Source organism: Giraffa tippelskirchi, chromosome 5, assembly GCF_054371585.1.
Source record: "Giraffa tippelskirchi isolate mGirTip1 chromosome 5, T2T-mGirTip1v1.2.pri, whole genome shotgun sequence".
Lineage (NCBI taxonomy): Eukaryota > Metazoa > Chordata > Mammalia > Artiodactyla > Giraffidae > Giraffa > Giraffa tippelskirchi.
The window spans coordinates 134828515-134843725 of NC_137279.1; the positions used below are offsets into that span (position 1 = coordinate 134828515).

General features: G+C 36.7%; 1 protein-coding gene across 1 annotated transcript in view; it reads left to right on the forward strand.

Annotated features, from left to right (window-relative positions):
• COL24A1 (collagen type XXIV alpha 1 chain) overlaps nt 1–15211 on the forward strand; it is a 441974-nt gene that overhangs the window by 155747 nt on the left and 271016 nt on the right. Inside the window, exon 13 of the mRNA XM_081490017.1 lies at nt 5223–5267. Within this exon, the coding sequence (XP_081346143.1) occupies nt 5223–5267 (45 nt within the window). The remainder of the gene's footprint in view (nt 1–5222; nt 5268–15211) is intronic.

Here is a 15211-nt window from a genome sequence, read left to right on the forward strand (position 1 = left end):
ATAGAAGAAATAGCTGATTCTGGAACACTGCTGCCATTTGAGCTAACTCTAGATATGCAGAGAGAAGAACTTAGTAAAGGTGAACTTTTGACATAAGAGGAAAGGGTTGTGATGAATAGGATAGAGATTTCCCAGAGGAGGTTACAACAGCAAAAAAAAAAATTCTTCATATTAGAAGAACTCTTGGACCTATTTCATGACACTGAAAGTACACAAGATGAAATGTTGGAAGTTGACCTATACTTAGAAAGGAGTGTGACTGTTTGCCAAACCATAGGATATATGTTTGCTCAGTATTGTTCTTTATACAAGAAAAGCACACTATTCAAACTACTCTTCATAAGTTTTTGCTAAGAAATGGAACTTTAATTTTCACTATTTCTAATGTTTTAAATTACACTGTACAAAATTAATCTTAGTTTAACATTTTTTCATCTCCCTATACAAGTGTAACTGACAGACTTTTTAACTCTTGACAAAAATTTTTAAAGATCACAGACTTTTTCCCATTATTAATATTTCTTGCATGATTTCAGCCTATATGCTCAGTTTTATAGACCTCTAGTACCATTCAAAGCAAGGATGGTCCTGTATGTAAATGGTTCCACTATTTTCCTTATGGATAAATATTTTATTTATCCAAAATTTAATTACTTGGGGAAGTTCAGGTATATACTTGAAGTTTGTTTCCTTTCTATCCCTTAATATTTCTAATTTTGATTCAGTTGTATCTTTCTTTTTTGTCCTGTGTGGTCATATATTAATAACATATTTGTTAGGATTCAAATTAGTGTTAAAACAAGTGTTAAAATTAAAATCTCTATATTAAAATTAGATTCTACGCCCCACTTATTATTGGAGATTTTAGCAAGGCAACTTTCCTTCACAACAAAAAACCTATAAAACTCTTTACATTGAGTTTTTAATCTGTTCTAAAATAATTTGTAAATTTTTCTATTGGTACTTAAGAAATGCATTCATTTCAGTTTCAGTATATTCATCAGAGAAAAATCATATGTTGTTAGTTACTCGACCTTTTTTGTTCTACCTATGTGGATATAGGAAGAACAGTGATTCAAATAATATTTTCAAAAGACTACAATATAAACAAATTTTAAAAAATAAACTGTCAGGTTCTTAGATTGAAGCTATGTCAAAACTTGAATGTAGGTATTTTTTCCCAGGAACATTATTTCCTTCATTTTTTAAAAATGTTACAGATTAGTATTTAGAAAACAAATGAGGCCTATAGTCACAAATTAGGGAATAGGGAGACTTTCATACAATAATGGTGCTAACTCCAGTATATTACAGTAGAATAATATTACATTGAAAAATAGCAAAAAGATATTTTATCCTACTTAGAACCTTTCATTTCAATATTAGGAGAATTGAAATATCATATTAAATAATACTTAGAATCTATTTCCCCCAAATAATTTAAATTCCTCTTTGTCTTTACATCAGTTCATTTATTCATCCAGATCTTTCTGTCAATTAATTGACAAGCACTTACTATGTTCTAGACACTGAGCATACCATATTAAAATAGTTCAAGAACTTAGGTTTAAACTCTTTAAGGGGCTCATATACCATCTCTAACGCCATCCTCAAATCTAATTTATAATCATGTCTCATCTAGACTGTCATAATAGCCTCCTACCTGACCCACTCTCTTTCTCTTTCACTCATCCCAGAGTTCCCATCTTTGTTTCAAGTCATATGCCCATGGGAACCTGAATCTGGTTTTTCTCTGATACATACATCAGTGTTACTTAAATTCTTCCTATGCCTCAAAGCCTGAATTGCCTCTTATAAATGCCCTTGTTTTTCATTCAATGCAGGGTGAAAAGAAAAAAGTGAATTTCTTAACGGATTTTAGTAATTGCAGAATCCTAGCAGGTTAAAGGAAATCTAGCAGTAGTTAAATTCAGTGCCATTGTTTTACAGGTGAAGACTTTGAAACTCATGATATAACTAGCTAATGGCAAAACTGGATCCTAGAGTTCAGTGTGCTTGGTCTTTTCATTATTAGTAGCAAACCAAACCAAAAACATTTTGTGCTTTACTTAGGCTCTTTTGATTACAAAGAATGGAGACATAGGCTATCTCAAGGAAGAGAGCATTACTTCAATCCTCTCTTACATCATTAAGGGAAACCGGAGACCCATGGAATCTAAAAATATGTTTCGTCATATGACTTGGTCTCATGGAGACGGGTACTGATTTAAAGCAGCTCTGAGTATCTTAGCAGCATTAGTTTGTAGCTCTTTTACTATACTTTTCTGTTAGTACTGCTGCTCCTCTCCTCTCTCTGCATCTGCCTTTTTGTGTTACCTGGTTTTTACTCTGACAACAACTTTCTTTCTCAATATAGTTTCTTTTCACAATAATTTTTCAAGTTGTACTTTGACTTTCTTCTCTTTCTCTTATCTTTCCTTTGTCAGTCTTTCTACCTTTAGCTAAGTACTTAAATCAGTCTTTCCTTCCTTCTATTCCCCCTTTCCTTCCCGTTGAACTTACTTTTAAAAAGATTTTCATTGGCCCAGCTTGACCCTGTTTATGAGAAAGTCTCTATTCCAAGTGTTCTTATAGGCTACTGGCCAGACTTCATATTGGCCTCCCTTAGATTGAGTGCCATCTCCTGCGGCTGAGGTGGAGTAGGAGTGAGCTCCTGAAGAGATGATCATGACTGTTTGGTGTTGCCCTCTTATCAAAGGCTGTTGATGAAGAAGGATCTCTTAGGAGGGAATTGTACATTTAGAAGATGTTATGGTCAATGTGTCTAGTTCACTGTTATAAACTGCTTCAGGGAAAGTAAGCTAACAAAGTTGTAGCACCACTGTGTTTTGTTTCACCAGGGCTGAGGAGGGAAGAATCTCTGGTCAGAGAAACAGATAGTGACCAGAAAAAGGGAAGCATATAATTAGACTCAGCGGTACACAGAAATAAAAACAAGGAAGTAAATATTTAATACAGGTTTTTTGTTTGTTTGTTTGTTTTTAAAGAAAAGGAACTAGGCCCATGGCAGAGAGTTTCTCTATCTATATGCCTCTCACCCTGGCTCCTCATATGTCATCTTCCTGACACTCTCCTAGGAACTGCATCCTTCTAGAGCTGCTGCCTCATCAGAGGGAGTTGCAGCCACTATTTTAGTGCTGAGGACATTTCTTATTTCCCAGTATTAAAGAAGTGAAAAAGCTAGGTTTGTGGATATTTTTTATCTGTAGAATCTTTAACATTTGGACAGCTGAGAACAGTGTCCTCTGTTCTGTAATTAGGCTGGTATTTAGCTATCTTAAAAAAAAAAAAAAGTATAAACTCAAAGTGAAACTGTGGGTGTATTAGAGGCCACTGGTAAATGTGTAACTTTAATCATTCCTTTTGTTGATTTGTCTTGGTTATCTACAATTGAACATTTGATGAGAATGAGACTATCCTACATTTGAGTTCGAGACAAATATAGGCATATAAAGTAACTAGAAGGGCAGGTTACTAAGCTCGTGATGAATCTGTCAAACCAACATGATTCCACCTTACTACCTACATGACTTTGGTCATATCATTTAATTTCTCAGAGCTCCATTTTCTCATCTGTAAAATTGGAGAAGGAAATGGCAGTCTACTCCAGTATTCTTGCCTGGAGAATCCCATGGACAGAGTCTGGCAGACTACGGTCCATGGAGTCGCAAAGAGTCGGACATGACTCAGTGATTTGGCGTGGCATAAATGGGGAAGATACCTACTTCATAGGATTGCTATAGAATTAGCCACTTCTTTGTTTTTATTAGTTTTATTAGTTCAGTGAAGTTTCTTTGTGCCTTCCTTCCTTCCCCTCCTCTTTTTTCCCATATTCTTTCTCATGGCCACTTCTCTGATTTTTAATAGTCTAATCGGGAAAGAACAGAGCTCCCAGAGGACAGGTCATTTCCTCTGCACTCTGGTTTTTTCCTTCTGTTATTCCCTTGTTACTTATATGCTTACATTTACAGATAACACAAACATTTTTGTCTCCAACTTGCTTTCTTACATTTTCTGATCTTCTCTCTGGTTCCCAAGAGTCTCTCTACTTAAACATGTACTTATGTTTTAAGTTTATCATCTCAGAAACTGCTTAGATCATTTCCTTATTTTTCAAATAGGCACCTCTTCTAATTTTCCCATTGTCTAACCAGAGCATAATTTCCTTCTCTAATTCATGAATTCATGTTCATAAATCCTCAGTGATTAATCCTGAATGACTCTCTTCCCTCTGTTACTCTGTATCCTGAAACCCCAAAAACGTATTTTCAGTTTGCTGTACATTAATTTGAAGTTTCTGATATTTGTAAACTATGATTTATTTCAGGTTTTTGAAGTTTGCTTAGAATTCTGAGATTCTTTTAAAAACGAACTTTCTCTTGTTCTTTTATATACAGCAAAATCGAGTAAACAGCAGGTTGACTACTGATTGTTAATTAGAGCTGTATAAATATGCTGATTCTTTGTTCCTGTCATTTTTTTTTTTAGCTTCCTTCCTTTTGCTCATAGAATATCTTTCTAGAGCATAAAGGTTATTATTTCTTTTATATCTTTGAATGTTGATGATAGAGATTAAGATTTAATTTTGGTTGTTATTTGGAAAATCTTTTTTGTTAATAATGTCTTTTTTTTAAAAAGTGAGATATAATTGACATATAACATTGGTTATTGATTTCTTAGACAGCCTTATAAACCCCCTTTGGATGGACTTGAGTAGTCTCTTTTATTCACTCATTCACAGAATGTTATGACAATGTTTTAGAGAAAAACTGCGTGAATATGGTCCAGTTTTTCAATAATTACAAGCAGAATACATCTGAGGGCGTTTCATTTCAGCGTTAATGAACTAAAACCAACTTTTAAAAAGCTGCAGCAGAATTGAGCAGATCTATTGCTAGATACCAGCCTTTTATAAACGATGCTGTTTTTTTATTCAATATCATGTAACCATTTTAGTTGCCGACGACAAATCATTCCAATAGCACTCAAAATTGATAAAGAAGTATTAATAATAATTTATTATTTAATAAAGTTAAATTTTTATTAAACTAAAAGGATAATGTTTAACAAGAAATAGATTAGTAATCATTACATTTGCATTAATGAGAAAACCAGAAGTTGGGGTGAATGACAACTGTGGTTAGTTATTGGACTCACATGGGTTTACTTTTCATAGCATGTCTTCACCTTTACCGTTGCAGGGTCCCAAGGGGCATCCAGGACTCCCAGGACTCCAAGGGGAACAAGTAAGTATTCTTCCTTTGTAAGACTTGCATCTTCTCCAGTGAAAAAAATACACTGTGGGAAACTCCATTGAGAGATTATTTTTCCACACTTAACTCTTTCAGTTTTTCTTAATGCTTTTAAGGAAATGCTTTTTGTAATGCTTTTTTTTCTTAATGCTTTCAATTTTCTTAATGTCTTTTTCCTGTCAATTTTTCTTAATTCTTTGACTCTTTTTAGTACAGGAAAAGCTTCTAATTTATTATCTACTAAATTTTGTTGGTTTTTTTCATATCTTAGACTTTCAACTATCTGCCTAACATGCTCCAGAACAGCTGTTTTAAACTTTTGTTATTCATAAATTCTTGTGAGAATCTTATAAATGCTGTGAACCCTGTCCCCAGATTATCCATGCATATGCACACATGCACGCACACACACTCTCTGATTTTCTTGTATGTTTCAGGGGCTTGCCTATTCTCCAAAGTCTGTTCACAGCTGTTAGTTCCCTACCCTTGTGAGAAGGAATGCAAATAAGTTTGTAACAATCCAAATTAGAATGGCAGTATGCTATTTGTTATTCATTCTATATATATGCACATATGTAAAAGTCAAAATAGTTTGGGAACTGTTTAGTTTTTGATCATGCTATTCCTTCTTTCTCCCACCAGAAAATAATATAGGAAAAATCTCTTGTTTTCAATACAATGTGTACAAGGCCAGTATGAATAAATCAGTGAAAAGGGTGGGAGATTAGGTACTAACTAAGGTGACAAATTTAGCAAAGAGCCTCAGCCTCCTAAGGGGAGCTCCAGAAAGAAAAGTGATGGATTATCCCTGAGGGAAAGACAAATAAAGAAATAAAGCCAATTTTTTCTTTGGTTCATTCATGTTAGAGGAATAGTAAGCTCTGTTAAGTCCCTGAGGCACAGTTTTTCAAGATTGCTAATTACTGGACATGGCAAGAAAAGCAATATATGTATTTGTAGCAAGTACAATCTCAGTTTCTTCAGTACTTAACAATCTCAAGTACAAGATCAAATGAGTGCTGAAAAGCATTTGAGCATTTGTAGAAAAAAAAAAAACAAGAAGGTCAAGAGGGAAAGAGAGATTAGATCCTGGGGAAGGAAAAAAAATCCCAAGAATACTGCTTTGGCAGAAACGTGTGGATTCCAATGAAGAAAACCTGACGTATCACAAGTTAGTGAAAAAAGTGACCATTTGTCAGTATTGAGCAGTTTTCTCATAACCTCTGTTTTATCTAGTTCCATTAGTATACATGTCCTTGTTCTGAGGTGGTATGCTTGTGAGAAGAGTCTAAAATCAGTTTTAAAGATTGGAACACATATTATTGGAATCAGTTCTATTTTATATAATTCCAGAAGAAAAAGACAAAATTGGTGATAACTGTGAGGAACAACTAAAATCATTTTGCATTTTAAATGTTGGAAACACTGTGGACATTAAGAGGAGCATGACTAATTTGCTAGGAGACATTCCCTTCTGGAAAATTTGTAAATATCTATTAACTGGCCAGCAAAATTTAGGAAAGTAATTATATCATCTGTGTAAGCTCTATTATTAATAATAAGAGCTGTCATTTACTGAGTCTTTATTAGTTGCCAAACTGTACTACTGTTAACTCGAACTTCAAGTAGTATAATTGTGTATTGAATATTTCCATATGTTAACTCATTTGATGCTCCACAACACTAGGAATTATTATAGTTACCCCTGCTTTTAAATATATTTTCCCACATTGTTCTATTTTCTCTACATTATAATCCTGTGACCTAGATATTACCACTGTATCTTACTAACGAATAAATGAAGACATAGGGAGGACCCATGCTAGCAGTGCTTGGACTCTCAATGAAGTCTGACTCAGAGCATCAGCTCTAATTCTTCAAGTGAGAAGTGGGATTGGGGCAGGTTTACTATTCCTGATTTTTCCAGGAGTAGAGATATAACCCTGTGTCTAAGTTACTCCAGACAATCTACAGATTAAAGTGAGCCGTTTTTTAAATGCAGAGTGAATTGAGTTACAGTATTTCTTTTGAGTCTTTTGAGCTCTGTGGTTGTCTAAGTGATTTTAGGGTGTGGTTGGCTTAGAGTATGTTTATGCCACATATGACTGCTGAAAGCTTACTTATTGACCTTGTTTATTGCTGTTCCAGTAGAGCAGGATTTAGTCATCGAATAGAGTCCTTTTGTGTGTTTCTCTGTACAGATGAAATGTGTTATATCTCTACATGTTGTCTTAACACCCTCTATGAAAATCTGTTCAAAATCAGATTTCATTTATGTCTTAAAACAGATTGCTTTTTAATTTAGGTTGATTAACCTAATTTGGCTAGGAAACTAATGAAAGGGATGGTGGTTGCCGTTAACCAGAACCTACAGAATAAAAACAGTGTTTTATGTTTATTTCATTCTTTTCTATTGACATACCCAAATATAAGGTTTTTGTGGATGTCTGGATATAAGCCTGTGTGTTTTAGAGTTGGATGGGAAATAGAGGAAGCATTTGTAAATAGACTGAAGCAAATCTCATAATTAGAGGGCTTTCCTTTGAATACTTCTATAAGTTATTTGCACTTCAAACCTCCACTATGGAGGCAGCCTTGAATGGTGGTCTCCGGAGTTAGACTTGCTGATTTAAATTCTGGCTTTCTAAATAGCTGAGTGACTTTCCACTGATGGCAAACACTTTGTGTCTTATTTTTTGCATCTGTAAAATAGGGATAATTATATCTACCTTATAGGGCTTGGGTAGATTAAATAAGATAATACATATAAAATACTTGAAATTGTGCCTGGCCTATAAGTGCTCAATAAACATTATAGGGATAAAATATATACTATGTGTAATGTTAATAAGGTAATTTCTAGTACATAAATATAATTTCTGAAATTCGTAGGATATAATCTCTACGTGTAGATGAGAATTTTCTGTAATTCTCAAAAGATCACTCTTTATTCACATTCTATTAAATTGTTCATTGTCATACATATGTGTGTGTGTGTGTGTATGTGTGTGTGTGCATGTACACATGTGACAACTTTTGTCAGATCACCTGGGTTTACATTCAGGCTCTGCTGCTTACTATGCCATCTCAGGAACATTTCATAACTTATCTGTATCTTTCTTACTTCAAATGTAGAATGAAGAACATAGTATCTATCATATTTTATATCATAGATATAAAGTAGCTGTAAATCACATTGCATGGTGATGTGATTAGCATGTAAAAATGTATTGAAGTGAAGTGAAAGTCACTCAGTCATGTATGACTCTTTGTGACCCCATGGACTAGACAATCCATGGAATTCTCCAGGTCAGAAGGAGTGAGTAGACTTTCCCTTCTCCAAGGGATCTTCCCAACCCAGGGATCGAACCCAGGTCTCCCTCATTGCAATCGGATTCTTTACCAGATCAAACCCAGGTCTCCTGCATTGTAGGTGGATTTTTTACCACCTGAGCCACAAGGGAAATCCAAGAATACTAGAGTGGGTAGCCTATTCCTTCCAGTGGATCTTCCCGACCTTGGAATCAAACCGGGGTCTCCTGCATTGCAGGTGGATTCTTGATGAACTGAGCTATGAGGGAAGCCCAACACAAAAAAGTGTTAAGTAAATAGTAATTGTTGAAGCAAGGAAAGGAAGTGGGAGAGAAAAGGGAGAAAACAAAACTGAGAAATGTATTCTGAGAAAAGTGGAGAGAAGGACATATTAGGAGAATATGAGTCTAATAGAATGGAAGGGTGAAAACATTCAACTGTGATCCTTCATTTGCCTCTTTCCTGGACTGTTTTTCCTCTAGATTTTTCAAATTTCAGGAATTTTATAGTGTTTCTATGGTTAAGCTAGAGAAATTAGTACAATCTTCTGTATACTTCAGAGCAGAGGGGCAAAAGACTAGTGTCCTTTGTATTAGTAGTATTATCTAATACAAACAAGCAACAAACAGGAAAAGAGTGTTTACAGAATAAAGAATCTATGAAAATTATCACTGCTATCATCATTTCAGTTCAGTTCAGTTGCTCAGTCACGTCTGACTCTTTGCAACCCCAGGGACTGCAGCACACCAGGCTTCTCTGTCTATCACCAACTCCCAGTGCTTGCTCAAACTCATGTCCATCGAGTCAGTGATGCCATCCAACCATCTCATCCTCTGACGTCCCCTTCTCCTTCTGCCTTCACTCTTTCCCAGCATCAGGGTCTTTTCAAATGAGTCAGTTCTTCACATCAGGTGGCCAAAGTAGTAGGGTTTCGGCTTCAGCATCACTCCTTCCAATGAATATTCAGGACTGATTTCCTTTAGGATTGACTGGTTGAATCTCCTTGCTGTCCAAGGGACTCTCAAGAGTCTTCTCCAACACCACAGTTCAAAAGCTTCAATTCTTTGGTGCTCAGCTTTCTTTATAGTCCAACTCTCACATCCATACATCCATACATGACTACTAGAAAAACCATAGCTTTGACTAGATGGACATTTGCTGGCAAAGTCTCTGCTTTTTAGTATGTTGTATAGGTTGGTCATAGGTTTTCTTCCAAGGAGCAAGTGTCTTTTAATTTCATGTCTGCAGTCACTATCTGCAGTGATTTTGGAGCCCAAGAAAATAAAGTCTGTCATTGTTTCCATTGTTTCCCCATCTATTTGCCATGAAGTGATGGGACCAAATGCTATGATCTTAGTTTTCTGAATCTTGAGTTTTAAGCCAACTTTTCCACTCTCCTCTTTCACTTTCATCAAGAGGCTCTTTAGCTCTTCTTTGCTTTCTCCCATAATGGTGGTGTCATCTGCCTATCTGAGGTCATTGATGTTTCTCCCGGCAGTCTTGATTCCAGCTTGTGTTTCATCCAGCCCAGCATTTCTCATGATGTACTCTGCATATAAGTTAAATAAGCGGGGTGACAATATATAGCCTTGACGTACTCCTTTTCCTATTTGGAACCAGTCTGTTGTTCCATGTCCAGTTCTAACTGTTGCTTCCTGACCTTCATACAGATTTCTTAGGAGGCAGATAAGGTGGTCTGGTATTCTTATCTCTTTAAGAATTTTTGACAGTTTGTTGTTATCCACACAGTCAAAGGCTTTGGCATAGTTGATAAGTTTTAGTTTAGTTTAGTTTAGTCACTCAGTCGTGTCCGACTCTCTGCAACCCCATGAACTGCAACACGCCAGGCCTCTCTGTCCATCACCAACTCCCGGAGTCTACCCAAACACGTGTTCATCGAGTCGGTGATGCCATCCAACCATCTCATCCTCTGTCGTCCCCTTCTCCTCCTGCCCCCAATCCTACCCAGCATTAGGGTCTTTTCCAATGAGTCAACCCTTCGCATGAGGTGGCCAAAGTATTGGAGTTTCAGCTTCAACATCAGACCTTCCAATGAACACCCAGGATTGATCTCTTTTAGGATGGATTGATTGGATCTCCTTGCAGTCCAAGGGACTCTCAAGAGTCTTCTCCAACACCACAGTTCAAAAGCATCAATTCTGCAGTGCTCAGCTTTCTTCACCGTCCAACTCTCACATCCATACATGACCACAGGAAAAACCATAGGCTTGACTAGACGGACTTTTGTTGGCAAAGTAATGTCTCTGCTTCTAAACGTGCTATCTAGGTTGGCCATAACCTTCCTTCCAAGGAGTAAGCGTCTTTTAATTTCATAGCTGCAGTCACCATCAGCAGTGATTCTGGAGCCCAATAAAGTAAAGTCTGACACTGTTTCCACTGTTTTCCCATCTATTTCCCATGGAGTGATGGGACCAGATGCCATGATCTTAGTTTTCTGAATGTTGAGCTTTAAGCCAACTTTTTCACTCTCCTCCTTCACCTTCATCAAGAGGCTCTTTAGTTCTTCTTCACTTTCTGCCATAAGGGTGGTATCATCCGCATATCTGAGGTTATTGATATTTCTCCCGGCAATCTTGATTCCAGCTTGTGCTTCTTCCAGCCCAGCGTTTCTCATGATGTACTCTGCATATAAGTTAAATAAGCAGGGTGACAATATACAGCCTTGACGTACTCCTTTTCCTATTTGGAACCAGTCTGTTGTTCCAAGTTTGGCCTTGGAGTACAGAATGAAGCAGGGCAAAGGCTAATAGAGTTTTGCCACGAGAACGCACTGGTGATAGCAAACACCCTATTCCAACAACACAAGAGAAGACTCTACACGTGGACATCACCAGATGGTCAACACCGAAATCAGATTGATTATATTCTTTGCAGCCAAAGATGGAGAAACTCTATACAGTCAGCAAAAACAAGACCAGGAGCAGACTGTGGCTCAGATCATGAACTGCTTATTGCCAAATTCAGACTTAAATTGAAGAAAGTAGGGAAAACCACTAGACCATTCAGGTATGACCTAGATCAAATCCCTTATGAGTATACAGTGGAAGTGACAAATAGATTTAAGGGACTAGACCTGATAGACAGAGTGCCTGATGAACTATGGACAGAGGTTCGTGACATTGTACAGGAGACAGGGATCAAGAAAATCCCCATGGAAAAGAAATGCAAAAAAGCAAAATGGCTGTCTGAGGAGGCCTTACAGATAGCTGGGAAGAGAAGAGAAGCAAAAAGCAAAGGAGAAAAGGAAAGATATTCTCATCTGAATGCAGAGTTCCAAAGAATAGCAAGGAGAGATAAGAAAGCCTTCCTCAGTGATCAGTGCAAACAAATAGAGGAAAACAACAGAATGGGAAAGGCTAGAAACCTCTTCAAAAAAATTAGAGATACCAAAGGAACATTTCAGGCAAAGATAGGCTCGATAAAGGACAGAAATGGTATGGACCTAACAGAAGCAGAAGATATTAAGAAGAGGTGGCAAGAATACACAGAAGAACTGTACAAAAAAGATCTTCACGACCCAGATAATCACGATGGTGTGATCACTCACCTAGAGCCAGACATCCTGGAATGTGAAGTCAAGTGGGCGTTAGAAAGCATCACTACGAACAAAGCTAGTGGAGGTGATGGAATTCCAGTTGAGCTATTTCAAATCCTCAAAGGTGATGCTGTGAAAGTGCTGCACTCGATATGCCAGCAAATTTGGAAAACTCAGCAGTGGCCACAGGACTGGAAGAGGTGAGTCTTCGTTCCAATCCCAAAGAAAGGCAATGCCAAAGAATGCTCAAACTACTGCACAATTGCACTCATCTCACATGCTAGTAAAGTAATGCTCAAAATTCTCCAAGCCACCCTTCAGCAATACGTGAACCGTGAACTTCCAGATGTTCAAGCTGGTTTTAGAAAAGGCAGAGGAACCAGATCAAATTGCCAATATCCGCTGGATCATTGAAAAAGCAAGAGAGTTCCAGAAAAACATCTATTTCTGCTTTATTGACTATGCCAAAGCCTTTGACTGTGTGGATCACAATAAACTATGGAAAATTCTGAAAGAGATGGGAATACCAGACCATCTGACCTGTCTCTTGAGAAACCTGTATGCAGGTCAGGAAGCAACAGTTAGAACTGGACATGGAACAACAATAGTTGATAAAGCAGAAGTAAATGCTTTTCTGGAACTCTCTTGCTTTTTCAATGATCCAATGGATGTTGGCAATTTGATTTTTGGTTCCTCTGCCTTTTCTAAATCCAGCTTGAACATCTGGAAGTTCACGGTTCACATACTGTTGAAGCCTGGCTTGGAGAATTTTGAGCATTACTTTGCTAGTGTGTGAAATGAGTGCAGTTCTGTGGTAGTTTGAACATACTTTGGCATTGCCTTTCTTACATATTTTTTTGGCATTTCCTTAGCTCACAAGTTATGTATTAGACCTAAATGAATAACCTAAATGAATGAATGAATCTTGTATCAGTGGAAGAAAGTAACAACATATGGAGATATTTCTCACTTTTCCACAGGGTTCTGCAGCAAGTTTCCTTTCTTATGTGTTTGAGTCTCCATATATCATCCTTCCTTGCTTAAACTGGGTTTTAAATCAGGCACAGAAGTTTGTCAATGCAAAGTGAGTTTCCCATTCAAAGTTGCTATGTGAATTTTTAGATATAACTATGTCATAATACAGGTATTTAACACTTAATTTCTATTTACCTACCTTCTGAAGCTTGTGCTCTGATAGTTAAGGCTAGTTGCATGATGGCTGAGACAAGGAGTTCAATCTGTAAACATACTGGTTATTACACAATGTATCAACTCTTTCTCTAATATAAATGTTTTTTACAATTCATGTATCACTGAATTTTTTTATCCTATGTTTACCTGTATTCATCCTACATTTAATAATCAGTATCTCATTTAGGTTCCTAATCTATTAGTTGTATTCATTTTTACTTAGCAATTTATCTCATTTTCATTTTTTTTTTCAATTTGAAAGCAGTCAGTGTTTCTTAACTGACAAGATTACAAAAATAATCATGGTAGATACCTTAGTTCATCCTTCTATTAAGCCTGTTGATATGGTCTTCCCTGTTGCCAGCATCTCCAGCTACTACAAAATGCATGGCCCTTTTCTTCAGCTCACCTCACAGAGAAGACAGTTTGAAGGCCCATAGGAAGCTGTTTGCTTCTTTGAAATGTTTTCCAATAGTATAGATCTCATGAATCAGATGACCTTCATGCGGATAATGCCATATTTGCCAGGAGACCAGCAATCAACACATTATCTGTCAGGACAATTCACTGCTTGTTGATTTTGATCAATTAACGTACTGACTTCAGGTTTGGGTACCCTCATGCAACGTATTCTTGCCTTGAGAATCCCATGGACAGAGGAGCCTGGCAGGCTACAGTCCAGGGGGTTGCAAGAGTCAGACACAACTTAGCGACTAAACCACATGCAATGTATGGTTCCACACTTCTCAGCAAGTTAATTGAAACCTTGTTGAGTTTCAGGAGGTGCCATTGAACATCTGATAGAGGCAAAGTTGCAACACTTTTCAAATCTTTGATACCTCTGTTCCTGATGACAAATGCCAATTTGGGTTCTGTGGGCACATAGAAGTTGCTGGCTTTTCTTGCCACCCTAGCCATTCGAATTGCAGTTCTGTATATCTGCTTGTCTTCCTTGTGATAGGGCTTAGCTTTTTCATAGATAAACTTTTTGCTTTTCGAAGCATCTTTTAGGCAAATTATTTCTCAGCACTTGATCTTAAGCTCTGTGAAATTCTTTTGCTTTTTCTTAAGGATTTCTGGCATAGCAGGAACTTTTTTTTCCTTCTCTTCTGCACCCTCCATGGTTCCAAACAGGAAAGAGGTCATTTTCATTTTATTTTATTTTCTCAACATATATATTTTATTGAAGTACAGTTGGCTTACAATGTTTCAGGTGCACAGCAAGGTGATTGGGTTATGCATATACACGTGAATTATTTTTGAGATTATTTTCCATTATAAGTTATTACAAGATATTGACTGTAGTTCCCTTTGTTGCTTGTTACATATCTATTGTTTTAATTAGAAGTGTAGCATTCTATTCATACTAAGTCAAACAAGTAGGATCAAATGTCATATTATATATACTATTTGTATATATGTATACAAAAGCTTTTCCACTACACTTGATAAAGGCTTGAGAAAGAACAACAAAAAAAAAGATGGAGAAATTGGAAAACATAAACTAAATAAAACGGGAGCACTGAATATGAAATAGAAAAAGTGAAACAAACTAGATTAAAGTAAAAGATCACCATATAGCCCAGTTGTTTTTAAACATGGCTGATCATTAGAAACATATCTGGAGCTTTGGAGAAACAAAGCAATACCAGAGCATTTGCATTTTTCCAAAATTCCAAGATAATTTTGAAATGCATCTGGATTTTATTTTATTTTTTTATTTTAAATTAGTTTATTTATCTATTTTTTAACTTCACAATATTGTATTTGTTTTGCCATACATTGACATGAATCCACCATGGGTGTACATGTGCTCCCCTTCCAGAACCCCCCTCCCACCTCCCTCCCCATCCCATCCCTCCGGGTCATCCCAGTGCAC